The sequence below is a fragment of the Dromaius novaehollandiae genome, chromosome 8, assembly GCF_036370855.1.
Source record: "Dromaius novaehollandiae isolate bDroNov1 chromosome 8, bDroNov1.hap1, whole genome shotgun sequence".
Classification (NCBI taxonomy): Eukaryota; Metazoa; Chordata; class Aves; order Casuariiformes; family Dromaiidae; genus Dromaius; species Dromaius novaehollandiae.
Genome location: NC_088105.1, coordinates 17,732,101 through 17,759,236, shown reverse-complemented (window position 1 = coordinate 17,759,236; position 27,136 = coordinate 17,732,101). Strand labels below are relative to the sequence as shown.

The 27,136-nt window shown below is 39.1% G+C and overlaps 1 protein-coding gene across 2 annotated transcripts in view; it reads right to left on the bottom strand.

Annotated features, from left to right (window-relative positions):
• VAV3 (vav guanine nucleotide exchange factor 3) overlaps positions 1 to 27,136 on the bottom strand; it is a 172,880-nt gene that overhangs the window by 88,263 nt on the left and 57,481 nt on the right. For both annotated transcript variants that reach the window (XM_064515807.1, XM_064515808.1), the window contains exons 3-15: positions 23,186 to 23,244; positions 21,749 to 21,814; positions 18,293 to 18,401; positions 14,476 to 14,568; positions 14,305 to 14,373; positions 10,610 to 10,713; positions 8,490 to 8,589; positions 6,946 to 7,041; positions 5,231 to 5,299; positions 2,603 to 2,689; positions 2,051 to 2,136; positions 1,580 to 1,712; positions 1,133 to 1,242 (exon numbers count right to left, since the gene is read on the bottom strand). In XM_064515807.1, the coding sequence (XP_064371877.1) occupies positions 1,133 to 1,242; positions 1,580 to 1,712; positions 2,051 to 2,136; positions 2,603 to 2,689; positions 5,231 to 5,299; positions 6,946 to 7,041; positions 8,490 to 8,589; positions 10,610 to 10,713; positions 14,305 to 14,373; positions 14,476 to 14,568; positions 18,293 to 18,401; positions 21,749 to 21,814; positions 23,186 to 23,244 (1,181 nt within the window). The remainder of the gene's footprint in view (positions 1 to 1,132; positions 1,243 to 1,579; positions 1,713 to 2,050; positions 2,137 to 2,602; positions 2,690 to 5,230; positions 5,300 to 6,945; positions 7,042 to 8,489; positions 8,590 to 10,609; positions 10,714 to 14,304; positions 14,374 to 14,475; positions 14,569 to 18,292; positions 18,402 to 21,748; positions 21,815 to 23,185; positions 23,245 to 27,136) is intronic.

Sequence of the window (27,136 nt, the reverse complement as noted above, 5' to 3'; positions counted from 1 at the left end):
AATTTCCTGCACCCATATAAATAAAAGTCTTCTTCCATCCCCCTCCACGCTACCCAGAAATCATTGCCAAAACATGCCATTTCTGCCTATAATCAGCAAGATAGGAACCTTCGGTAGAAGACCTCACAGTATCTGTCCAACCCGGGCTCTCCTCCTTTATATTTTCATTTAAATCACTAACACTTATCAAACTAAAGTTTTAAAGGAATATACACACACACACACACACACACACACACACACACACACAGAGGTTATAAGTGATTTTCAGTCATACCAGCCCTTTCTAACCCGCTTATCCCTTTTTTCCCCAATCCACATTCCTTTACGATCATATCTAAAGCAATCTTTATTAAGGCTTTCTGTTTTCACCGGGAATATCTCACTCTCCCCCACATACTTTTTTTTCTTAAAAAAAAAAAAAAAAAAAAAAAAAAAGCAAAGCATCTCCTTGTTACCCGATTTTCTTTGTTCACATATTTTAATCAGAATACTTGAGGTGTCAATAATCATGTTTGTCTTTCCAGCAAGAATTAGAAATAGAAGTAAAGCTGATGCTGCATAACAATAACGTAATCTGCAGTGCTGCATCTGAACAACTTACTTTTCAAGAAGTCTGAAACAGTCATGCCTCTTTTAGTTTAAAATTTACAAAGGAAATCGGCCTTTTGAAATCAAAGATAATAAAGCAAACAACTTGATCCAAATACTAAACAGGAAGTTAGTTAAAAGTCACTAGGAAAGAAGCCAGCATCCCCTTTCTTAAATCACCAGCATCATCTCAAAAATGCAATTAACCAACATAAAAATGAGGGGAAAATCACTATTATGTTAAAAATTTATTGCTAAAACAATATTCTCCCTGGTTGCTTCAGACTGTACTACTAAAACCATCTTCGAAGCGAAGGCAGAAACTTAATACATAGCCTATAGTGCCCTCTTTCTTTTCCAAGAGTAGTTTCAGGGAAGCGTTATGCCTGCTGAAGATATCAGTTATGAGTTTTGTTTCCACAGCGTCAAATAAAACAATTTACTAGGGTGTATAAAAATTAAAATTTAAAATATGAAAGCAATGCTGCATATTCTTAGACTGGTGATGAAGGTGATTTTACTTAGACAAAAATATACTTACAGGGCCATCTGAAATTGTTCGAGCCACTTTTTCTTCAAATCTTTAGTTTTACAATAAACTTCTAATCCATTTTGACCTTGGATATGAATGAGGTAGAAGCCATAAGACCACTGCATAAAAAGACCAGCAATACACAGATCAGCAACTCAACAATTATGCAGAAAAGCAGCAATTCTAGGTTCCTTAATATATATCCTGATTTTGGAAATACTAAGACTATATTATTGTGTAATTCCGTTCACTTGGGAATAGCTTACTCAAACATTTTAATTATATCAAAATAAGCAAAGTTGAAATCCTTAAACAGTCATTTCAGATAACATTCAGCTTATGTTTAATACATAAAACTTCATAAATAAATTTTATATACATTTCTTGAACTGAAAAATTTTTCTGATTGTTGCTGAAAGCACATATTTTACATAAATTAGTAACATAGATATTTACCTTTTTGTTTTCTTTATCAGTAGTGGGATTATTTGTAATTTTGTATTTCTGAAGATCTATTATTTCCTTCATTTCATAATTATCACCTCTCCGTTTGCAAACAATTACAGCTAGATCAAACAAGAAGATATGCCTATGAAAACACAACATAAAAAGGGTTAAAAAACACTTTGGAAAGCCAACACCCAAAGCCCTCTAAGTGCCACAGGCAATTAAAGTACTGGATAACAAAGCAAGAAACACTTGAAGTATTCTTGCAAGAGGTTCACAGAAACTTAAATGATAATGTAACATAACAGCTAACTTGCCATGAATCATTTTGCAAACTTACTTCCTCAATGTTGATAGGCTCTGTGATTGCGCAGTGAAAGGAAAAGTACTCTCAAGAATCACTCAACTGACCACAGATTTAAAAAGACAGATTTACTCTGCAGGCATTTTAATAGCAAACACCACAACTCATGCCATCACCTGTCTTGCCTTGCACGTTTGTCTAATGTAGTTATCCTTATTTCCCCATCACCTTGTGGTCTTCCATACTGTAACAGGGAATGGTTCTGAAAACAAAAGGAATATGCATGGCTCAGCATAGCAGAAGTGGTACAATGTTGACACAAAGGTTGAACCACTCTGTTTACCCCAAAAAGGATTTTTCAGATCTAAAAAAAACACACACAAACAAAAAATCTACATCCTTATTCCACTATCACGTAAACTAAATTTGATAAAGCATCAATACACATGACATTTTCCTCTTCCAAGGGGCAAATTTTTCCCATTGCAAAAACACCTGGAGCACTGGATACAAATAATATTTAAGCACACAAATACGTTTAACTGTACACAGACCCCCAAAATAGCGAGCAGGAATATCTGTACTTAAATACATATACCATTCTAAACCAACAAGAGCATACATATCCAAGAGTACTATAATTGCATATAAAATGGGAAAAGAAGTATTTATCAATATACTTTATCAGAAATGATTTAAAAACTATATAAGTGAGAAATATCACATACCAAATTCTCTATTGATAGTTGAAATTGTTTAATTTCACGGAGTGTTTCATTATCTCTCTTCACTTCATTTACATATTGAGCCAAGTCCTAGAGCATCAACAGGAAAAGGGAGAAAAGTTTTTCTGTAACAGATCACTTAACATATTATTTCTGTCTTTGCTTTATCTGCACATTTAGTCATTTTTTAAGAAGTTATCCTTAATATTCAAGAATTACCAGTATGCATGCCTAAATAAAAAGCACAAAACCCTCTGCACATTCTAAATCATATTTACAACTTTCTTGATATCTTTTCAATCCCAAGTTCAGTAGCAAAAAATAGGAAAACACACAATAAATTGTAAGAGGGCTGACTTTTTCTCGATTTGGTTCATGTCTTATTTTCAAGACTAAATTTGGAAGTGTAATTTATGTAGCGCACAGTCTGAAAGAGCATTTGGCAACATCCAACACCTGAGAACAAAGAGTAAATACCACATATAGAAAACATATATAATGCTGCTCAAAAGCTGCATATAGAGTACAAACGTACTGTGTGCCCGTGTGTACATAAGAGGGAGAGAAGAAGCTGCCACCCAGTAGTAGTATCTTGCTCTTACTGTTGTATAGCAAAGAGAAGCTATTACACAGTAGATTTTAAAAGGGGCTTTTAACGGGGTATATACTACCTGAAGGCACAGGTTGAGATCATTATTGTCCCCTTCACCAGTACGCATACTGTACACATTTCACTGACATCTTTAAAACCATCTGAACATGCTTGAGTAATAGTCACAATCTGCTGGGGCTTCTCTGTTTATGGCTAGAGACCAGGAGTGAGCAGGAGTGGTAATTGGTAAGGTCAGGGATGCCGAGAGCAGCGGCTCGAAAAGGCATTCTGATCTCCACGACTTGCTTTAACAGTGTCTTTCAATATGGCCACAAATTTGGAGGGTGGGAAAAGGATATTTCTTCCTCAGATGTTTTCATGAGAACCTACCGATAGCTGAAATCATTCTACTAGCTTCCAAAATGGATACAAGTGACCTTCACGTCAGTCTCAAATGAGTTGGTGTAAAAATTAAGTAATCTCTTTTCTTGCTGCTAAAAGAAAGCTGACAGCATAACCCTTCCTAGAATTTTCTTTACGGGGAGGGGGCAGTAAAAATTACGCAGTTCCACTTTGTTAGCAGCTTTTCCCAAAGACTTTTCATTTTTCTAACAGACACACCAGGGGCTTTAGAAGCAACATACCTATGCTGCATGGCTACGTCTACTATGCTCACAGAGATTATTGTAAGACGATACAGTAAGCTGGGAGGGAGGCAATGCTGCGAGGTACCTTTTGTAACTGCAGACTCAAGCTTTAGTAAGAGTTACTAATGTCTGTAGATTCTATTTATTTTGTTTTTATTGGCTAGTCATGTCTCCTGCCTGCCAGGACATAACTGCCACAGCCTCTTGGGCAAGCAATTTCTTCATTATTCATTAATTTTCAGTCCAACAACAAGAAAGAAAAGGAAAAGCAAAAAAGAGGGAAAGAAGGGGAAAAAGAAAAGATAGAGAAAACCCAAACAGACAGGGTTATACTAGCCAATTCCCAGCAACCAACACATGTGACTTGCCACTAGGGAAGAGCCTCTGGTTCACACAGGAAGCAACACTGTGCCATCCCCACCTGGGAGCCAAGCACCTCACTTCTCCGGGCAGGAAGCCTTTTTAGCCCCACCAGCTGCAGAAGAGGCACTTAGGCTCCTTCACAGCACCTGCCCTGCATTTTCGCAGGGAGCAAGGACAGCTGCTCACTCAGGTCCTGCCGGTTTTGTTTCCTGCAGACTTCTGCTGTAATCATCATGGTGGATCTCTGCATTCACTGCACAGAACCAGGCAACAAAAAAGGAGCCAAAATTCTCATTTGTGGGCTCATCTGTATTGCAGGCACCCAAGGCAGACAGCGACATAGCATGAGATGGCTGTGTGACCCAAAACTTTTCCAGTCTGACTTGAGCATTTTCCAGGGACCATACAGATTGCAACAGAAGCAGACACGGCCTATGCTGTGTTGGCTTCCTCCCACGCTGTGCAGGGGGATACATAATATATTACCTTACGCATAGAGCAATACTGCTATTCTACAAAGCATTCGTTTGCACCACTTGCAGGCGAGCGTACAGTGACAGGTACCATACTACCGCCTTCAAGGCCAAGGCCACAGAGACCACACCAAGAAGCCAAAAGAAAAAGTCTTGTGAAGAAGGGTAACTGTCTTCACCTCACTGGGAAACCACTGACCTTGATTAGAATTGACTTACAGTGGTGGACATCATCTGAATCGTGGAGAAACGAGAGCAGCATTACTGAAGCACTCCTTTTGCACCTCTCTGTAGGAGAGCAAACTGACACCGAAGTAAAGAGAAATGGGGCAGCTCTGTTTCAGAAATGCTGCAGCTCAGAAAATGACTAAACTTGTTCCCAGACTTGGGCAAAGCCTTCAGCTATGTACCTGCCCTAGTGTACTCACAAAGTTCACTGTGAGCTATGAAAACTGTTTGACCTGTTGTGAAAAACGTTATCTCTGCCAGGAAATGGAATTGTGAACTACTATTTTAACTGGCAGTGTAAATATAAATACTTGTCACAAACACTTACCTTCATTGCATCAAGGGCCAGTTTCAGATTCGCCTTCTCTGCAGGATCAGTAGTATGTTTTACCAGCTCCTGTTGACAGAGTAGTTACAACTTCTCACCCACTGGCTGCCATTTTGCAAATTGAAGTTACTATTGCTCACCCACAAAAAAATTGCTAATTTCACCTTAAACAGATAGCACAGCCCAAGAATTCAGGTTTTCTTCCCTATAGTGACCTATAGAGCCTATAACTTACTAGGGACTACTGCAAACAAATAACTGGCAAGTGTTTAAGAATGACTGTGACATAGCCCAGAGACTTATTTTAGCTGTTAATGAAAAATCATTAAAAGCTAATTTGGTCTGTCTAGCACTTAAAACTTGCGAATCAGATCATTACTGTATGTCTGGGCTGAAAGCACAGGTAAACACTTAAGTTCATTTGCACGTTACTATACAGCATACAATCCTATTGCAAAGCGTGCATTTATCTGCAGAGAGGAATGTATGCTGGCAGTGAAACCCCAGCTAAACCGCGCAACTGCATAAAAGAAGTCACTGTCTCGTTACACTTAAGATAAAGCTGGCTCAGAAGACATATTTAAATCCCACAAAAATGTTGAAAGAATTCTTTTTAGCCACTTCCCCTATGGAAAGTTAAAGTGTTTTTTTGTTTTTCTGACATGGAAAAGCAACCTCTTAAGGAAACAGGTTGTTATTTCTTTACAGTCTGAGAGGAGAATTATACATTTCAGCCAATGTAACAACTTTCTAAAATCCTAGAAGATTAAGGAATAAGTATTTATACTTCGCTTTACAACTCTAACAAGTTTATTGGATTTTCTCTCATCTGTTAAATATTTGTCTGTGTTTACAAACTAACTTTTTTGTAATCTCAGACATTAGAGTATACTGACACATTACATATCCTTTCATAGTACACAGGTTGATTATAAAATCATGATTGAGATCTCATAAGATTTTTTTAAAAAGTAGCTGTACCACTCATTTTGTTTTTTCTGATTTTCCACTGATGAAAATACTCATGACTCACATTTATAGAAATATTTCAACAAATTTAATATACAGAATGTATATTGCTCTGCAGAGTCAAAATTATGGTTCACATACAAGTAGTAGCTCTTTTTAAAATGACATTTTACAAGCATCAGCAGGGCTGACAGTCTAATATAGTAATATATTTCTTTGCAGCTGAACTAATGAGTCTCCTGGCACAGCTATCAAATTAAATTTATAAGACTCTCCACCCTTATTATAGGGCTAACTGTGAAAGCTAACGCTTTGTGGGTTATAACAAGAAGCATTTCAAAATAAATATGGCTTTATTGTAATTTATGACTGCAAGGAAGCATCTTAAAAGTATGCAGTAAGTATTGTTCGGCTTCCCCTTTTGGGGGTCCACATTTCAAAACACCATGATTATAGTTTGACACTACTAACAATTTTAAAAATACCAAGAAAGAAAAGGTTCAGATACTGGGGAAGCAATTGTGGTTTGTTCGTTTTCCCCAGATGTGCTTCAGCTCTGAGGAATGAGCTCCACTAAGAAACCCACACTTGACTGGATTTTATTGCATAACAAATCAGCCTCAAATCTACAGAAATATCAATCACCTCCCTCTCATAAAGGCTTTAAACCCTCATTTTAATATTCCACCAATGATAAGCCATCACAGAGCTGCTCTCAGACACCTAAAACTTCAAAATCAAAATACCTGGAGCAGTAGGTGATATTTTAGCACTCTCTGCATCGGAACCACTAAGAGATCCCGCAACGTAAACTTCCCGTTATTGGCCCTCTTGGAACATTCCTAGTTCAAAGCAGAGGAAAGATTAAAATGAGAAAGTTAGAAAATGCAAGTATTCAGAAAGATATATATGAAAAGTCAAAGAGATACATAGGCCAAGCAACTATATTAAACATAAGATATAGAATATCAACAAAATGGAGAAAAATAACCAACACAGCAATAGCACCTGAGATAAAAAAAGACTGGGTCTAGTTACTTGTTCTTACATATTTCAGCAGCATGTGTGTGGAATAAATACCACAGAAAAACAGAAATTAGGTGTTCTATAGAACTAAATCAGGCGTTGTCTAAAAGCACAGTGAAGAAGGGAAATGTTACAGTTGTCTTCAAAAGGGCTAAAGAGAATCTTGGAAATTACAGGCCCGCCAGCCTCACTTCAGCCCCTGGGAAAACTATAAAGCCATTTCTGGGCAAGTAAAGGAGAAGGTAGTGACCGGGAATAGCCAGCACAGTTTTGCGACAGGTAAATCACGCCTGACCTACCTGACTGCTTTCTGTAATGAAATGACCAGATCTATCGATGGATGGGGAGTGTACACATGGACTTTTGCAAGGCTTTCAACATGGTCTCCCACAGCACCCTTATATCCAGGTTGGGATGTGGATCTTTATAACCAGGTGGGCAAAAAAATGGCTAGATCAACGGGCTCAAAGAGCAGTGACCAATGATTCACGCACTACCTGGAGAACAGTTGCAAGTGGAGCTCCTCAGGGGTCCGTCCTGGGACCTCTCCCATTTAATCTATCAGTGGCATGGAAGAGGAGATGGAGTGCACCCACATCAAGCCTGCAGACACCACCAGACGGGTGTGGGGGGTGCAGGCGATACATTTGAGGGCAAGTCCAAGAGGAACCTCACAATATCAAAAAGGACAACAGCAAAGTCCTGCACTGGGGACACGCTACCCCTTCCAGCAATACAGCCTGGGGACTAGCTGGCTGGGGAGCAGCTCTGCTGGAAAGGACCTAGGGTCTTGGCAGAGAACAAGATCCATGAGGCCCTGTGAGGAGAGGCTGTGAGACAGGCTCGCTCAGCCTGGAGGTCCCTCCCACCCTGAGCCACTCTGCACCTCTAAGTTCATCTCCTCAGCCAGGACCTACAGCGGCTCCAGAGCAATGCTGCAAGCCGCAGGCAGACTGTCTGTCCTTTCAGGAGTGGAACGGACAGTTGGGAAGCATATTTGCATGAAGTAACAATGACAAGAAAACCTAAAATCTACAGATTGTGTTAAAGGATCAGATTCCTTTTCTATACATCCATGCCCCCAGCAATACCTGAGACCAGTATACTGTGTCCTGAAGCGTGCTGGTCCCCACCAATCTAGCTAGCGTTTTGTGATAAGGTTTTTGACTTGGATGAAAGCAGGGCATTTTTATACATACACATGTGTATATCTGTGTGCATGTGTGTGTGTGCGCGTGTGTGTGTATTTTAAAAATATTGATACCTCTAACTTCAACTTAACATCTTCTTTCGTCTTAGAGATGTTGTCTAAGCACGATATTGCTATCTCCACTTGACTGCAGTACTGTCCATAAATAACCAATCTAAATCAAAGCAAGAGAAAAAGAATGAAAAGAATATTTGCGTATTTGTTTTAAGGACAATCCTTGACCATATTTTGTAAACAGATTGGTAACACTCTTTCTTTCAGTGGGAATTGAAAGCCACAGATTTCAATGGGCAGCAAAAAAACAAGGAAGGGAAATTCAGGGAAAATACAATATTGAGCTACCTTCAAAATGCTGTAAAATCACTGCAATTTGCTTTAACATTCACATGTATATGTTCTGATAAGATTCAAGCTGCAAAGCAGCATAACTGCTATTTAACAGTACAACAGTCTGTAGTATTTAAAAACACCGTAGATTTCAAAGGATGTTACAAATAAATTCTGTAAAACAGGCTTAACAAGGTTAATTACAGCTGTCCTTTTTTAAAGAAACTGTACGTTCTGCAAACTGATCTTTCTCCAACAGTTTCTGCCAGGTTGTATCCTATGAGCTCTTAGGTCCCAGTAATAGCCAGTGTACATAAACTCTGGGAATTTTCAATAGCTGTCGAAGAGAAGCAATGCTTCTTGAAAGAGCCTGTTCTTATAATCTGGAGTTTCTTACTCTTATTTGAAGTGCTTCTTTCTGCTAATCCCATTGCAAAGCATTCTGTTTCCTTTCACATTTTCATACATTTCTTGAGACGACTGCTTTTGTATCCCTTTTTCTGAGCTTCTATGAGCTTTCTGTTGGGGTCTCTTAAATTTCTTTTTCCTTTACCAAATCTTTACCATTCATCTTTTGTTCTTTTTTTTTTCCACTATTGAAGATAGTGATTTAAAAATAATCAAAAGTGGTAAATATTAATAACTACATTTTAAGATGGTGAGTCTACCTCCATCCGTTTCCCTTTTGTATAACAAATATAAACTTCAGGTTTGTTCTCAGTTTCCTCTGTTCCCCCTTTAAGCAAACATCTCAGAGCTACTTTTGAAAAACATGCATCATCCAGAACAACTTCTTGCCCTCTAATTCCCTCCTGCAGCAGGAGAAAGTCTAATAACCTGGGAAATAACTATGTCCTGTTCCAACATAAAAGCTTAGACTGAGGGCCTCCGAAGGCAAGACTGTTTACTGGCAGCCTTGAACAGCCTCCTCCCTTGAAAACAACTCTCCTGTCTAATGTTTTCCAGATGCTGCTGCCCAGTTTGTCACAAGCCCATTATTACTGCAATAGTCCTCCTTCCCCATCACCCTCAAGCAAGCCCGATTAGTTCCCACAGTTCCTGCCGACTCGAGTCCCAGGAGGAACCTCATTTTTAACCGCGACCCAAGGATTACTTCAGGGTAGGTCAGCACTGTAGCCCACGGTGCAACTGTTTCTCAGCTAAGTATCACAGGCAGGTAAGTCCATCCATACAGTCCAACAGCTGCTCAGTGCTGGCAGAAAAAACAGTCTGAAAAGGTGGGTGAAAAGACCGGCAGCTAGCCTACGGGGCAGCGCCTGCTGCCAGGGCCATCCCGCTACGAGCCTCGCGGGCTCTCGTGGCCTGAAAGCAAACCGCGTGCACTTCACCTTCGACGGCAGCACGGACAGGAGGGCCCTCAGTCTCTTCTCCCCCTGCTTTGCGCCTACCTTCTCTCCTTTCAAGTCATCACCTCTTCTGCTCTCTTATCTGGAATGGCCTTAACACACATCCTTGTCTTATTTTACCTCTACTCCTCTTAAAATATTTTACCTTTTAAACAACTCTGTAAAATATTTGGGTACACGCTATAAATGCTGCGCAAAATAAGCTATTTAGTTTTGTTCATAATACAGATGTTACCTGTCTCCATAACAGTATTGCCAAAACCGAGTGCAGGAAGAGGAAAGGCTCATATAGCGATAGGTTACTTTTTGACTTCCAAATTCAAAACACCAGTCAAACATTAGCTTTATAAACATACTGACATTGGATTTGATTCTATTTTAGAAATATTCAGCAAATAAAAATGGGAGTAGCGAAATGCTTTAATGGACTGAGCGTAGATTATCACAAGGCAGTAATAAAAGTTACTGTATAAATCTTACCTTTCCTTGTAGTTAATAAAAATCTGATACAGGTTCTGATCGTTTTTGTTAACAATGGAATCATTGATGTCCTGTGTCAGACTTCTGTGAATTTTCACCAAATCCTTGAAAACATCAATGGGGGGAGGGGGGAAGGTTTGTTAAAAAAGGAGCTACAAAGGCTTTGATTTCATGTTAGATCCATCAATTTCAGTAAGTTAGGAAACAGATCATTTATGAGTAGAACCTAATTTCAAGGTTTGCCACATCTTCCATACAGTGCGACAAGAGAAACTGAACTCCTAGAACTACTTATTAAAGACTAATTTATTCTAGCTTGAAACGTGCACTGTTAATTCATCTTCATTTTATAATGATAATTTTAAAATTAAGCAAGTCAAGTAAATGCTTTAGTGACAAGATAAAGTAATGATTCATGTCCCTGAGCTGTGAAAAATTAGTTTTGTACATTACATTGGTCAATTAGTGATGTTCCCGTGCTAAGTTAACCGCAACCATAATGAGTTTCCCAATACAGCAAGCTGAGAAAAAGGTACGAATACTGCAGAAAGATTGGAGCCTTGCTATAGAGTAGCAAAACATCTTCGATGTTCACCGTTATACAAATACCTGTAAGCTACTAGGAGCGATTAGATCAGCCTTACATCAGTACCCATCAGCATGGGTACTGTCAGAGAAATCACAAGAAATTAAGTTAGAATAGGTTAAAAAACTACAGCCTCCACCTCAGTGAACCAGAATAACTGCTTATACGTGGTGTGCAGTCCACCACAATGAAAAATACAGGACTTTGCTGAAAAAAGCCACTGAAGATGGTTTAATGCAGTAAATGATATATTACAAAAATAATATTCAATATTAAGTAGTGAATTATGTGAAGGTGTATCACTTCACAAGGATAAAAACTAAGAATACATATAAGGTCAGTTATCACAGCCCAGCTGTAAGAACAAAAACTTCTTAAGACAGATCGAATTCAGTTGCTAACAACTGTATGACCACATCCTCAGAATTTTAAGTTGCAGTATACACAGACATTACAGAAATGCTTCCAAATTAATATATCACAGGAACGCATTTTTTCAGGAGTGCACAGATATTCAGCTAAAAAACAGCCATGGAAAATAGCTGAATGTTATAGGAACAGACTCTCTGAGCTTTTACCTCCATTGAAAACATTTACATCAGTTTAATTTAAAACATTAAACATCATTAGAAGTTAACAAAAGCTTCAGCACTTCAGCATCAGTTATGTTATATGCATCTCTCTTTCCCTCTATATGCCTGTGTCTGTATATATGTATGTCTCAATACATATACATGCACAGATGCACCTATGGGCATGCACGTATACATAGACACATACATATACACAGACACAGGCATACATAGAGCCATATATATACATATCATAGGACTGAACCTCGAATTCTGATCTGAGCCCTCACGAAATTGTCTTTAGACTGGTGAGTTGGGTTTTTTCTTAGCAATAAAGTCCCTTTTAACATTAGCAGGTAATTTTGTCCAGCAGGCATCTCTCAGAATCTATATACAGAATATAACATCGCTATAAAGTGTCCATGCTTCAGCACAACTCCTTGAAAGAGGCAAACCCGCCCTGTTCTGAGACCACTGCATTTGCTCTCCACATCCCAGTTTGCTGTAGATCTTTGTGTAACAGAGCTATTTTTAGTTTAAAATGAGCTTCCACTGCCCTCCAGCCTTCCTGCTGAGTAACTGCTGCAGAGCCAAGGTCTGAGCAGACAAAATGTTTGCACGTATTTTTGGCCAAGGCAAGCCCTACATTTCTTTTAATGTTTTTGGAAGCCTACAAAAGGTTATAGAGTTAGAAATAAGCACCCTCTTGTAACGGGAGACTACTGAATGCTGACAATGGAAAGCAAAGTAAAACATCCTCAATACAGCAGTTGAGTACATCCTGCTCATTTCAAATGAGTTTTTGTTCCTTTTATTCCTCTTATCTGATGCCCTAACACTTTTTTAATGAGTTGACTGACCTCTTACTTTGTGGTTACAGACCCCTGTGTCATGCTTCACGTTGGCTGGCTTTAGGTCTTTAAATGCACATAAGTCAACATGCCTAGGGACACTCAGCCTTAGGAAAGAGACTTAAGGTAAGTTAGGTAGGTCGAATCAGGGCCATATTTACAATGAATAAGAAACACTAATGTAGGACAGAATGTAAAATTGTTTTGGAAAGCAAAGGGATCTCTAAAGGCAGTCAACATACTCCAAGATCCGTACTTAGGTTATAGGTATCTGTGGCAGCATTTCAGACTAAAATTCAAAGAGGAAATTGCAGCAAATGAGACTGATGGTCAAGGTGAAAGGACAAATATGGCAAAAGATCAGGTATCCTCCTGTAATCTATTATTTTAATCTGGCTGTCTTAATTTAGCTTCAGATTGGTGCTAGCAGAGTAACTAAAAGCTGACCCCAAGCAGATGATCTGGCTCTGGGTATTCAGAAACACACTCAAATCTGCATTCTCACACACCGAGTTCCCAAAGCCTCGTCCACGGAGAGGCCTGTAATGGCACAGGGTCCCTGTGGAGCCACCCCATGGGGCTGGCCCCGTGCCCAACTCCCTGGAGGCAGGGACACTCTGGTCCTCCTCAGGGTCCCTGCCTCCTGCCTGCCTCCAGAAACCCTACAAGGAAGCGGCACAGGGGCAGCACAAACACTGCCCTGGGCCCCCAGCTCTGACCGCCTGACAGGCGCGAGGGAGGCTGCTCTGTGCTTCCCACTGCCTGACAGCACCAAATAAAAAAAAATAAAGATAATAAATACAACCCTGACACCTCCCGCAGCCTTGACAGGCTATGGGATCTGCCCGAGATGACCAAAACTGAGAAGGTCTTTTACAGGCAATAAAAGTTCTGTCAGTCAAAGTGGTCCACAGGCCACACTTCGGGAACCCTTCCTTTACAATTTGCCTTTATAAAAGAATATTGCTTTGTCTGTGTTAAGAGAGACATCAAACCACGCCTGGTGCCTTCCTTTAAAGTATTGGAAAGATATCTACTGAATACTTTAACACCACCTAGAAAAGATATACAATTGTCATATGATCCTGAACAGACCAAAAATAAACGGGGCAAAGTAATAATTACAGAAAACTTAACAGATTTCAGTTAAATAGAAGTTCTCCTAGATATTTCATAAAAGGTTTCTTTAGCCTTTCAATGCTAGAATCTGCCAAAGCTGTAAGTTATCTTAACTTTAAAATGTCTTCAGTGATGACATATACAGCCTAGATACCAGGATTTGCACAGTATCTATAGATTTCCTGCTGAAAGCACTGCTCAACATTGAGCAGCAGGCAACTTTGTAACAGTCACAGCTCCGTACAGTCACTAAAATACTGGTGTATTTTAAAAGACAATCCATCTTCTATGAATTATTAGCTACCTATGGGTCAAAGATACTCCAGTTTATAAGCACTGTCAGGCTAGTACTGTTTCTCTTATCCTATTTCCTCAAACAGGAAAAATTAGGGAAAAAAACAGTATTATGCAGTATCTTTTTCATTAAGTACCCTAATACTTCCATAAACGCTTTGTGAGAACTTGCGCACATTATTTCAAATAATCACTTTCTGCAATAGCATCTGACACAAAAATGGTACCAGGATCTGAACCTTGTAACTTTTCACTGAATATGCAATTACTTACAGGAATGTTGATGAAAACAGTATCGAACTCTGATGCTGACAAAAACCTTTTCAATGGCACCATGAAGAACTGCCAGGAAAAAAAATATACATTGACTGTGTCATTATATTTTCTAGACTGTAAATAATAATTATAAAATATGTAAATAACTCTGAGTGAATAGTATCTTACTTTCTCTATTGATTCCAGTGTTTCAGTATATTTCTCTTCAGTTTGCTTTATTTCAGCAAGACAGCAGCTTCTTATGTCATTTTCGGTATATTTCTGCAATTACAATGAAGTCAAGTTTAAGTCATTATTAGGCAGATAATGGATAATAAATGTATTTATTTGTTTAAAATCAAGCAATTAGGACAGTAACTGCTTCCTGAATTTTTTTTTTTTTTTTGAGTGCTGCAGCCTCCAAAGACAGCAGCAATTACCAAGATTTTTTTTATTGTCCAATTAGCTAATGACTATAAGAGTTTTACCAAAATTCAGCATTAAAGGAATATTATTAACAGCTAATATTTAGGTATAAAACGCTTAACTCTCTGCACATACTTTTGAAGCTCAAGTATAAAGTCACATTCAATTTAGATCCAGACTAGGAAACGTTATTTAAAAACACTGAGCAGTTAATAATTCCATTAAACTTAATAGGACTAACTCATGTAAGTAACTTTGCATTGCCATAAATACTGTATTCAATCTAAACCCCTGCCCTTATTTACAGTTTTTCCTCTGAGTTGGCAAGGAGAGCTTTCTCTTAGGACACAACATGAAGCTGTTCTTGAATCAGGCAATGCAGTGACCTCTTGATGTTCAGCCCTTGCATACATATGTTTCTTTTCAATGAGACTTGGGGATTTTTCTGTGTAAATCAGCAGACTGATAGGAAATTGAAGCAATTATCAGCACTCTATAAAAATAATTTATGAGTATTCCTACCAGAGATCAGGTTTACAGCGTTAGAACTTTGATAACTTGCAAATCTGATTCCTAGTAAGAGATCAGGTGCCTGGAAGCAGGTATGGAAGTGTTCATGCCCAGCAGGTCTTAAAACTCACCTGGAGACACATAGGTCAGCTTGAAGACCTGACACGGTAAGTGGATAGACTGTTAAAATATTTATTATTTATGTATTATTTATTTATTATTACGTTAAGATATTTTTGGCCATCCAGTAGGAAATGGCAGAGGGAAATCTATCGCTACCACGTAGACCAGGCACCAAGCTGCAAATCCTACAGACACGTAAAGCTTCACCACTGTTTGCACTTCTGTTTGCTATTTTGCCATGTCTTTTACCCTCTCTGTGTTCGTCTCAAAGTTCTTGCAACTGGAACTTGCTCCTCACTCTCATCTACCAGGTACCATATTATATTCTCAGAAATTATACTCTAGAAATTTAATTCTTGCAATTACTCGTTTTCCCACAACGAACATTAAAATACCGTCCTTATCAGTTAGGGACAGAAGTGATTGTTTCATAAAAATGCAGTCTGCCATTATCAGTAGAAACATACTCTGTGGATCAGCCTCATCCCAAAGTCTATCATTTCTTCCCAAATTCTTTGGCTGGGGAAGGAGAGGGGGGAGTTAACCATAGGCAATTACTGTCAATAAAGTGCTGAAACTTTACATCATTTTGGATTTTAGTTATATCTTATCTTTTCCTTTGTGAGCTCAATACTCTTCAAACTGATTGCAGTATTTGCATCAATATAAAAGCTTTTGCACCCAACAGAAGTTAAAATCCAATTGTAACATTTTTGCTTTTGTTGGGCACCAACTCATATGAGCAACGCAAACAAAACCCAAGGATAGCACTTAACAGAATTTACTTCAGTTTTGTGTTCATCTAACACAAACAGATCACTCCCTTAGGCACTTTTGGCAAAAATGACTAACTTAACAATTTTCCATCTATACCGCAAACTTCTGGAATTTGAGTATGACGAAGGAAGGTGAAAAAGGGAGAGAAATAACGTGCAAATAATGTGCAAGTAAGTGAGAAAAACTGTCTCTGAAGGTCATCACTAGCAGAGGAAACTTAGCAGAAGAGTTTATTTTGCAAGATAATGACAATAAATCAAGGATGAGGGAAATTTAAACAAAAGATGCATTTTTGGCCAGCTAATGGAGACTTTGAAAAGTTTGAGTTCTGTTAATAATCTGCTTGAAGATTGTCCTGTGCTAATGTTTTTATATGCAGTCAATTCTTGCACAGGATTCAAATGAAAGAACTGCACAAAACTGTCATATTAGCATGCAGTGTTTTTATAAATCTGAAGAGCAAATTATCACAAACTAGAAAAAATTGCCACATTCAAGAAACTTGTCAGAGCGAAGCAACTGTAATGTCTCCATTCACTTCACATTGTGGAAAAAATATTTTGCTGTAACATGTTTTCATGTTTCATCTACTTTTTATAACAATCAATCTGAAGTATCTAGGCTTAAGATGCAACTAAAATTAGCATGTGAAAGTTCTGATTTCTATATTAATCATTTGCTAGAAATATGGATAGGTGAGAGTGACATTTAAAACAGGAAAGAATCAGAGAAAGTTGGCACGCTACAAACTGTCAGAGATTACCAACTTCTCCTGTGGAAAACACACCTACACGTATTATATGTAACCCAAAACTTGTTGTGTTTTGGGTTTCAGCCTAAGATAAAATTAAAAAAAAAAAAAATCAAAGAAAAGATCAGAGGAAAAGTTTCCTATGACTCAAACACTTTTCTAAAAATTCCTACCTGCAAGTGAATGAGACTTGATTATATTCAAAACAATATCCAGTTTTTCGACTGGCTTTCACTGAAGCCCAAAACATAGAGGTTAAACCAAATTAAGCAAAATGGGCAAAACTAACACAAGTTCCTCCTTATCTCCTCCGTGATTAATGTGTATTATCTGCAAGATTTTGCATTAGCAGCAAAACCAGCTAGAAAGTAATATCATGTTACTCTAAAACTAACCTGTTATTATGATATAAAATAAAACAAGGCAATAATCTTCCCAAGGAAAAGTCTTTTCAATAGATAGTGGTAATTTGGGGGAATCACAGTAAAAACAGAAAGCACAAATCACATTAGGTATCCCCTACATTTTTATCAAAAGGATACAGAAGGGGGGGGAAAAAAAAAAAAAAAAACAGAACGAGATCTTTAGAATGTCTTACTTCTTCATTTAACTATGTTACTAAAAAGTAATTTGGAAAAGCGGAGATGAATTCCTAACTTAAAACAACATGAGGCATAATATAAAAGGAGAAGAAAACAATTATCTTAACCATCTTTAAAAAAAAAAAAAAAAAAAAAGTGTATTATCATGGCCAAACACCAACATTTTCCAGATGGCAAAACACCTATCTCTGAGGAAGGGCAGACAAGTACATTTTTAGAAGGAGTTTCCCTGATTACCAAGTAAAAGTCTATATTTTTTTGAAGACAGTTTTGAAAACTGACCATAGTGCGTCTATATGGTACAGTAAGCACTGTACCATATCTCAGCAACACCAGCCTAATGATCAGCAAAAGACTCCATGGTTGAATAAGGCATGAAAAGATTATTGGTTGTCATTTCCAGATTAGTTGTTCCAATTACAGCCAAAATGGCGGTTTTAAAAAATACTGTATCATAATAATTTTTAAAGTAGGACACTTGGGAGTAAGCAGTAATAGTATTTTTAATTGCTCTTAATTAGCTTAATAAATCTTAATTCTAACAATTGACTGAATCTTAGCAAAATATGTCATTATTTTATTTCAGTAAAAAATTACATTTCTTTCAAAAAACTACCATAGCGTTTGACCCTTTGCCAAGAGAGACTGCGCAAGTCTTATATAGGAGACAATGCACTGCACATGTGACAGCTCTACATGCAACTGAACATAAGCTAAGTTTCAGCAAAACTAGCCACAAAGAAGTAATTTCATGAACATTAAACATCAAAAATGTAACTGCAATTGTTGAAAAATAACAAGGAATTAAAAATCGTACAGGTTGCTGTGCTGCTTCATCTTTCATTAGGTCTTCATATACCTCCCCACCTTCATCTTCTCCATAGACACAATCATATAACTCTTCATCTTCATCTACACCAGTTTCACTGAAAGATAAAAGGAAAACACAATGAAAAAAAAACTTACAGGTAAATTCAGAGCTGACAGGTAAATTACCATGTCAGCTCTGCAAGGAAGTACTCCTTATAGGAAAAGATTGCTAGAGTAAACAAACAGATTAACAGATCTATCTCAGGAAATAACCCATTAAGTGAAATTAAGTCCTTTGATTTTCTTACCTCACCACATTTAAAATATGATTGTATGAAATCAACACAACACTGCAGACTAAACAAATTTCGAACTATACAGGAACTAAACCAGGGTATTGACAGAGAAGCGGGCATCTTTATCAAGTGGCACTGTTTGACCACTCTTTCCTTCGTCCCTTCTCCCACCACATTGAGTGGGGAACTGTCCTGTCTCATTGCCGGGTGTCCCACTGTACAAGGATGTGAGACACTCATACAGGGATCCTTCACATCTATAGAAAAAATTACCCCCAGCAAGCTTTAAGTACCTGTAAGAGACCTTTCAAACTGACAGTCAGAGCATTTACCAAAGCAGACTCTTCACAACATGTGTTTGATAGGTTTTAATTATAATGCAAAAACATCCTCCAAAAACATCCTCCAGCCACTTATCACTGAACTCCTACTACTCGGCCTACAGAAACACCTCAGCACAAAGTCGATGTTGAAGCCTATCGTAAGTTAGTCCAGCTTCGTTAGAGTCAACCCTGTTGGAATTTTGCCTACTTTGAACTAGGCTTGTACCATGTCCACAAGCTCTCCTGCACCCAAACCTTCTTAAGGTATGTCTACCCAACAACTCTAAGAGATATTGATAATAGTCTGGTCTGAATAATACAGAGACATGACCAGACGAGCAGCTAACTAAGGTTTTTATATTTGGAAGACAACACTGAAGCTCATTTAGAGTGAAAAACAAGATGAGGATCTGTCTGCTGATACGCAAGTCTAGATTTAGGAGGGACAGCCACTTATGAAAGGTGGCTTGTCAGCACTGAAGAACAACGCATCAGAAGCTCTGCTGGCAGACACTGCTGATTTCAAAGACGCCAACAGGAGTGAGAATGAGTATCAGCACAGCTGCCACACAGACTACTTTGAAAATCCAGACAAAATCACTGCATCTATGGTTAAGACTATATACACAAACCAAGTGAATTTCTTATTTCTCATTAAATACATATCACAAGTTATTTTTTTCATACAGGACATCTGAAGGATAAAGAAATAAAGCATTTTAAAGTTCAAAAGATGGAATGACAAAGAAAAATATCTTTAGGATTCAAAAAATATTAGCAGCTTAAAGATGCTGCACACACCTCTTCCTTTTCCAAAAGATAGCCATGGCCCAGAAGAGAGAGAAAGTACACATCCACAGCTCGGGTGCTACAAGGTAGCCTAGCATTTCAGTTTGCGCTAGTGATGAAGGCGTGCTAGTGCTCAACACAAAATGCTAGCAGCTGTTTCAGATGCAGCACAAGCACACTCCATTTTAGCACTTCTTTTCTGGGGAACAAAATCTGGGAAAAAGGCAGAGCAAGGATGGAAATGTTTAATTACTACAGCTCTATCTGATGGAAGGCCTTAGATTCATTCTGAACTCCTTAGACAACATTTAGTCTCAGAGACAATTAGACTAATTATTTTAGTCAAATACACTTCACTAATTAAGAGAAACTCAAAAATGTGGGTCACTTGCATCATTCTCCAGCACTTTTCTTTCTTTTGAAGACAGTACTACTTGAACTGCTTTTTATACAATTAAGACAGCATGTAACTATCGAATATCAGTAAATATTACTTGTTATTTGATGCAAAAGAGGAACTACTAATCTCAAATTTTTTGCCACAATTTGTTGACCTCCTCCCCTTTCCCCCTCTCTCCTGACTTTGTCTCCCAATTCTGAACTTGTATGCCCTTCAAAAAGACTGTTAGGACGAGTACTTTTAGATAGTGCTAACACTACAGACACTAACGGAATTTTTCATAAATAAGAATAGCTGGTTTTTCCTGAGTCTATTCCTACTCTCTCTGGACTTCCAGATTAGTATTTCTGTAAACTAACTCTGAAGAATTGCTTGTTTTAACAATATATTACATAATATATATTACATAATATAGACACTCAGTTTATTTGCAAAAGTGCCACATTCACACTTCTCATGGGATTCAGTCATGATAAAGCAGGAAAATGCCCTTCCTCCCCCCTACCCGCAGCAATCAGGCAAAGGATGCAGCAGGATGGGGGAACACAAAGACGGGGGTCCAGAGAAGGCACCTCTGCCCACACCTCTCTCTGAACACAAATCAAGAGCAACCTGGGCACAGAGGCAAGGAGAAGTCTAAGAGATCAGGACATCACTTCCAGCCCACTCAGTTCTCAGGCTTGGAGGAGCCCGCAGCACCCACCTTCTGCATTCTCAGTTACCCAGAGCAAAAAGCAGCTATGAGGCAGCCAGTCAGCTGCAGGGGACAAGGAGGAGTTTTGCAGGGAAGGTGATAGGCTGGGCACTGTCTAAAATCATGGGGTTTTTGCCTTTTTAACACACACAGTAAGGAAGCGGAGCCATGTTGCAAAGAGCAACTACTTCACGGCATCCCGGCAAGCAACGTACAACGCAGTCAGAAGGCCACAGCCAAGAGACAGCAGGATGGGAGACCAAACTGAGGGCTGGCGAACGTGGAGCTTTGGGACAAGGAGCTTGGAAACTAGCAGCTCAGATCTTCACTCTCAGCCAACATGATTCCTAATGCATCATGAGAGATCTTAACCACAAGAAACGAGAACATTTTTTTCTACCACTGAACTAAGTTGTTTATGCCAGAAACGTTTGCCTCACTAATCTTCTAAATAAGGTTGCAAGTCTACCATGTAATACTAGGCAGTATGTTCACGTCTGTCTTACTTGTGTCCCAAAGCCAATGTGAACATTTGCAATAACTAACAATCCTGCGAACACTTTTCCAGAGGGGTAAATGCACTTATAGGAAGAGCTTCATTGACTTTAAGGAAACTACCCAACCCACTTGAACTGTGATCTGAATGTGTATTTTCTTTGCAAGTTCAAGACAATTTCTTTAACTAATACTGTAATTCTATCAAAGCATTCTGACAGGACAGATGATTTAAAGACACATTCATGATTTATTTTGCTACCAACACCCTTTATGAAAACACACTTTACCAGTCATTCAGATCTCATAATTAATTCTTTCTGACCAGTATAATGACTAACCAAATCTTTTTAAATCAAGTAAAAATCCCTTTCCCATTAAAACTATGTATTGAACAACATCCCATAAATAATTGTGTGAAACTGAAAGCCAAAATTTTTCATTTAGCTAAAGATTTACAACATACTCTATTAGATCAGGAAGACCTTTGTAGATATCTTCATCATCAACGCTTTCTTCTGTAGGGAAGGGCCTATGGAAATAAAAATAGCATAAGTTATATTATACTGGTCTAGTCACATAGGGCTTTTTGTTTTAATCCTAAAATGTTAACGTTAAGAAACATTAATCTACATGAAGGGATGTGTATGCTTCCCTCTTTTTCTCTGAGGAACAGTATATAAGTATTTATACTTATATTTATAATTTGATATTTAACACATTAAAAAACCCTACTGAATGAGGTTGTTATAAATCACTGATAATGTACATCATTGTCAGATTTGCAACTAAGAGTATTAAATACTCGCTAGTCCTACAGTGAAATATGAATTTTTAGCACTGGACATACATTACAGGATTGGCTAGGAATTTTTGCTTATGTTTTAAAAACATCAACCATTCATACATGATGGTACGACTACAGAAATAAAATACTCAAAAATTGGAAAATAACAAAGTTAAAGCACACAATTTTTCACCTTTTCTCACAGCCCATGACTATAGTTCATGAGGATTGGGGGTTTTTTGTTTGTTTTACATGGGAATCTCACAAACCTGGTAATTTTGCTGACTTTCAGCAGGGTGACAGAGGAGAAAATCCTTTCCTCTCCACACAGATCAGTGTTGCAGCAGCCTGATGTACAACTCATGTCTCAAAATTATTCCAAGCTCCATAATACTAAACTATTTATTTGTTCACCCTGTGTTGAAATAGCAGAAGACCTCACATACTTCAGTAAACATACCAGAGATAGAAGATGCCCTATTGAACTCCTCAGAGCTCAGGGTCCACAGCTTTGGTTAGTTGTCTATCAGAGCAAGACCATTCACAACCAGTGAAGTGCTTACTGGAGAACACTGTCTGTCAGGGCACCCTGCATCTCTTCCTTCCCTTCTTCCCTACATTCAGGCATGTTTTCTTAACCAGGTGCAAAACATTTCAGGAGTTTGTAATGGAAACTGCCCCAGCCTGTTGGGTGGTCTATGAAAACAAGCTCCAGCTGAAAAATTCCCTAGATGCAACTATTAATGAGCCTGCAAAGCTAGTCAGAGTGTCAAATGAAAGGAGATGGGGGGAAGGGTTCCTAGAGCACTTGTTTCAGATATACTATTATTCCCAGCTTTTTTCTAAAAAGGCTGAGCTGGGACTTTACTGTAACATCATCTGTCCAAGGCCTCAGCATTTACATGAAATACCGCTTCACAGGCCTGTGGTGAATACTTGGTTTCCTGCATCATCCACTTCCAGATAAACTGGGAGAAAGATTTCTAGTTTGCTTTTGTCTGATCATCTAACCTCCCATTAAAAGCTCTGTGACTCCCTATACTGCTTCTAGTGTTTTTTCCAAGGAGCACTGCGCAAGAGGCATTATTCCCACAAATCTCTGGGGCTGTAACATACCTTATTCCTGTGCCTATTGCTATAGGAGTGCGAGAAAGTTTTGAGAGTGTTTCTATGACCTGCAGAAAAAGAAGGAAAGAGAAAACATATTTAGTTGTAGAGCAGAAGCAATAAAACTCCACTTTTTGTTCTCTGGTGTTCACTTATCAGTAAGACGGTTTCACAAATGCCACGGACTGACACAGAACCTGGCCATGCCAAACACTGAGTGCACTCAACGCTCACGGCTTACAGCCCCAAATCTAGTCTTCAGTGCTTTTGATTTGGGGGGAAACAATGGGAGCAAAAAGGAAAGGGAAATCTCTCATTTATGAGTTTTAGAAAAATAAATAACATTTAGAAGCCCAATCATTTAGTAGTTTTAAGCTGGACATCCAATTTTCAATTGGACATGGGTGCAACCATGACCTGATTTTATCTGACAGGCTGCTCCGGAGGTTCCCCCTTCCAGCTGGGGAAGCGGGAGCTGTTCCTCAGCGCTTTTCCAAACACGGGCCAGGAGAGGGAGCCAAATGACAAGGCAGCAGAAAGCCACCTCGTCAGGGCTCATCTGCAGGGAGAGGTAATCTCTTACGAGGCAAACAGGAAAAGCAGCGACGCATCCGAGCCCGTCAGCTTGGTTTATTTTTAGAAGATGGCAGCATGCTGGGAGAGCTCTTTCTAAGAAAAGACTGCTCAGAAGTGCTCAAGGTGATCCCACAAGCGAGAGGGAACCTTACGGAGGGCGGGGGGGACGCCTGGCCGTAGACACGGAGCTGCGTCGCTGTCAGCTGCGAGGCCGCTTTGCCCTCTGGCTGCCGTGCCCGCCCCGCCGCGGGCCACCCTCATTCGGACCGCCGTCGGATTGCCCAGCCCGACGCGCTGCAGCACGAGGAAGCGCCGCGACCACAAGCACTGCTAACTTCCACACGTCTGAGGACAGAGATACCCAGCTTTGCAGATGTCAGGGGCTGGTTCTTACAACTTAAAACCCATATTAAACAGAAGCTAGATTTCCAAAGAGGGTTCGTATCAGTAGCGTTAAATTTTAGGCATAGCAATTCTACACTCCTTGAACGTTTCTGAACAACCTCTACAATTCAAATTATTTGTTTTTGAAGTTCTAATCATAAGACTAACCTGATCATGAAATGCACAACATTAAAAGTCTGTTTCTCATAAAGGAAGGACAATGATATATTTACAAAGGAAAATGACAAAGTAAAAACCACACAGAATAATCAGCAACTACAGAAGGTAAATATTAACAAGGTAAAGATAAATTACTAAAGGTAAAGAGTCTCCAAAACAAACCAGGTTTTATTTGTGGATGAGCAAATTTCAAAATAAAAAAAGCTACACTATTCCTGCAAACAGAACGTTTTGGGTTCATCTAAGCTATTACGAAAAATAATGCCACAAAAAACAATTTTTTTTTTGCCTCACAGAAAAGGCAAAGAAAAAGAAATATGCTATGAACTTATTCCAAGCCACAGGCAAATTAATTCCTCCATAAACATGAACACTGCAACACAGACTAGACAAAAGCTTTATATTATGAATATAGTTAATTGACTACCCAATAGAGTTAATTGACTAATTGCATTAGTCAAAAGGTGAAAAAGGGCAAGAATCCTTTAAAGGAGTCTTGTTAATCTGAAACCAGGTGATTTCTGATGTATGCACCAACGCCTCTGCAAACCTGCAAGATCCTCCCCATGCAGAGCTGGGCAAGAGCTGCAGGACACCTGAAACCAGATACTGTGGGAAGTGAACTGAAAATTCAATAGCAGCAGAATGATTTGTCCTGACAGATAGGAAAATACTGATTGGCAAAAGCACAGGAAAAGAGGTTTAATGATTATCGAAAAAGAGGGGCACATCTTTTGAACTAAATATCCCTTTCACATTTTAACACGTCTCAGCACACAGAAAATCTTTTTCAAATTATTCCACCCATGCAAACCCCTTTTCCATATGGGGGATTCTCACTCATCTAGCATGATCAAACCCTCTCGAAGTACAGTTTACGCTTTATAGCTAATTACAGTTGTTTCAAGACAACATGAAAAGATTTGTACAAGAAACCACAAATTTCAGGGAGATAACTCTAGCAAACAGTATTCCCAAAACGTCCTGCCAAGTCGCATGCTGCAGCTCTCAGTACGGACACAACAGCAAGAGCTGGAAATTAACAGGCAGAAGAGAAACTTTTTAAAAAACACTGAAAAGGCCAGGAAAGTGTCTATTAGAACATACATACAAAGACAAGCAGAGAGAAAGGAATTATATGACTAGGGAAAACCCAACACGGTGATTATGAGTTGGGTGCGCTGCAGCGACTGCACTGAGGACTCTGAAACGAAGACTAATAATTTTCACTAGCCTTGGAACGAAGGGAGAGGGTCTGGCAGTGTGTGAAAGCCAGCTAACGTGCTAGGAAGCCAGTGGGCAGATTTCTATCAAAAACAGAATATTTGATAATCCAACAGAGAGGAAAACGCGTATCTCCTCACAACAGCGAAGGGCATTTCAGCAGGGACACCGTGCTCCCGAGAAGCAGCCGGTAAGTGCATCCACGCTGCCAGCACAGAGGGAGTGAGGCAACGGGCACAGACTGCTATTTTTTTATTTCAGAGCAAAGTAATTATGAACTGAAGACCCTTAGCACTCCAATATATTTAAGATTAAAATATCTAACTGGAAATAGACGTAACTTCTACAAAACAGACTTAGAAGTTTGCCCATCGACTGCTGCCTTTAACGTTAAGAATTCTGAGAAAACGCCGGGAATATTTATAAAAATAAGCACATGTGGAACGACTACTGCTGCTCAACAGGTTAGCCTAGCTCAACAGCACGTACGTACGTGTAAATCTATTTGCTCCAACGTGTAGTGGGGCAAGGAAAGACTCTCCTCCTCTTCCACAAGAGATCTCCTTTTTTCGTTCTGCTCCCCTGTAGGAAGAGCTCCTGAATTTCTAGCTCTGGGGCAGCCTGGCCTCAGAAAGTATCAGTTAGGTATGGGCTGCGTTGGCAGAAAAACGAGCAGCATTTCACTAGAAGCTCATAAAAATAAGTTATTCCAGGTGAAACATCTGGTTTTCAACAAACTGGCAAAGATGGACAGGCACAGGAGTTCTTCTAAATACCACGTCTGAAGTCTCATACAGCTAGGGAGGGAAGCGACGTATAATGTAATTCTGAACTCCAGAATTACGGTATACCATGAATGTTATGGGCATTCATTATATTTAATTCGATGCTATTCATGTACTGTTTTTGCCTCCTCTTATTTTCAGAGAAACTTTAACCTGTTTGACCCATTTAATGCTGAATGATTGCACAAGTCTCTCCCACAGCAAGGATTCAAACGCTTCAGTCAGTCAGACCCTCCTGTACCTTTGACTGAGGCTAACTGGATCTTAGCTCCAAGTCCAAAATTAGCAGTCTTCGAAGCATGACCTTCTTTCTTTTAAATGCCTGCACAAAGCCCAGAACAACAAGGCTTCCACGGCTGGGACTACTCGATAAACAACTGCACAAAGCGCCCTAGCGCCTTTGCACACCATACTGCTACCTGAAATAAGTGAGAAATAAATACAAATATTTACTCAGTATTTATGTTCTAGCTAGCTGTGATAAGTTAAAAAAATTAAAAATTCTGAAACATCCAGCAACAACTAAATCTCTTCATCCAGTCAAACCGGGGGCGCACAGTAACTCTGCACCTCTCCTACCCTGAACCAGAGACTGGAGCTGGTCGCAGGAGACGTGCAGGCACAGGAGGAGGAATCCCCACCTGCATCTCCCTCGACCTAGTTCCTTCACACCAGTCCTGGCAGACAGAGCTTAAGCAGCTCTTTAGAAGTCACATCAAAGCACGCTCACTTCAAGACGACAGTAACATCCAAGTTTGTTTCTCAGCATATAACCAGTTTATGCAAAATATGGCATGAAACTCGGGGCTCG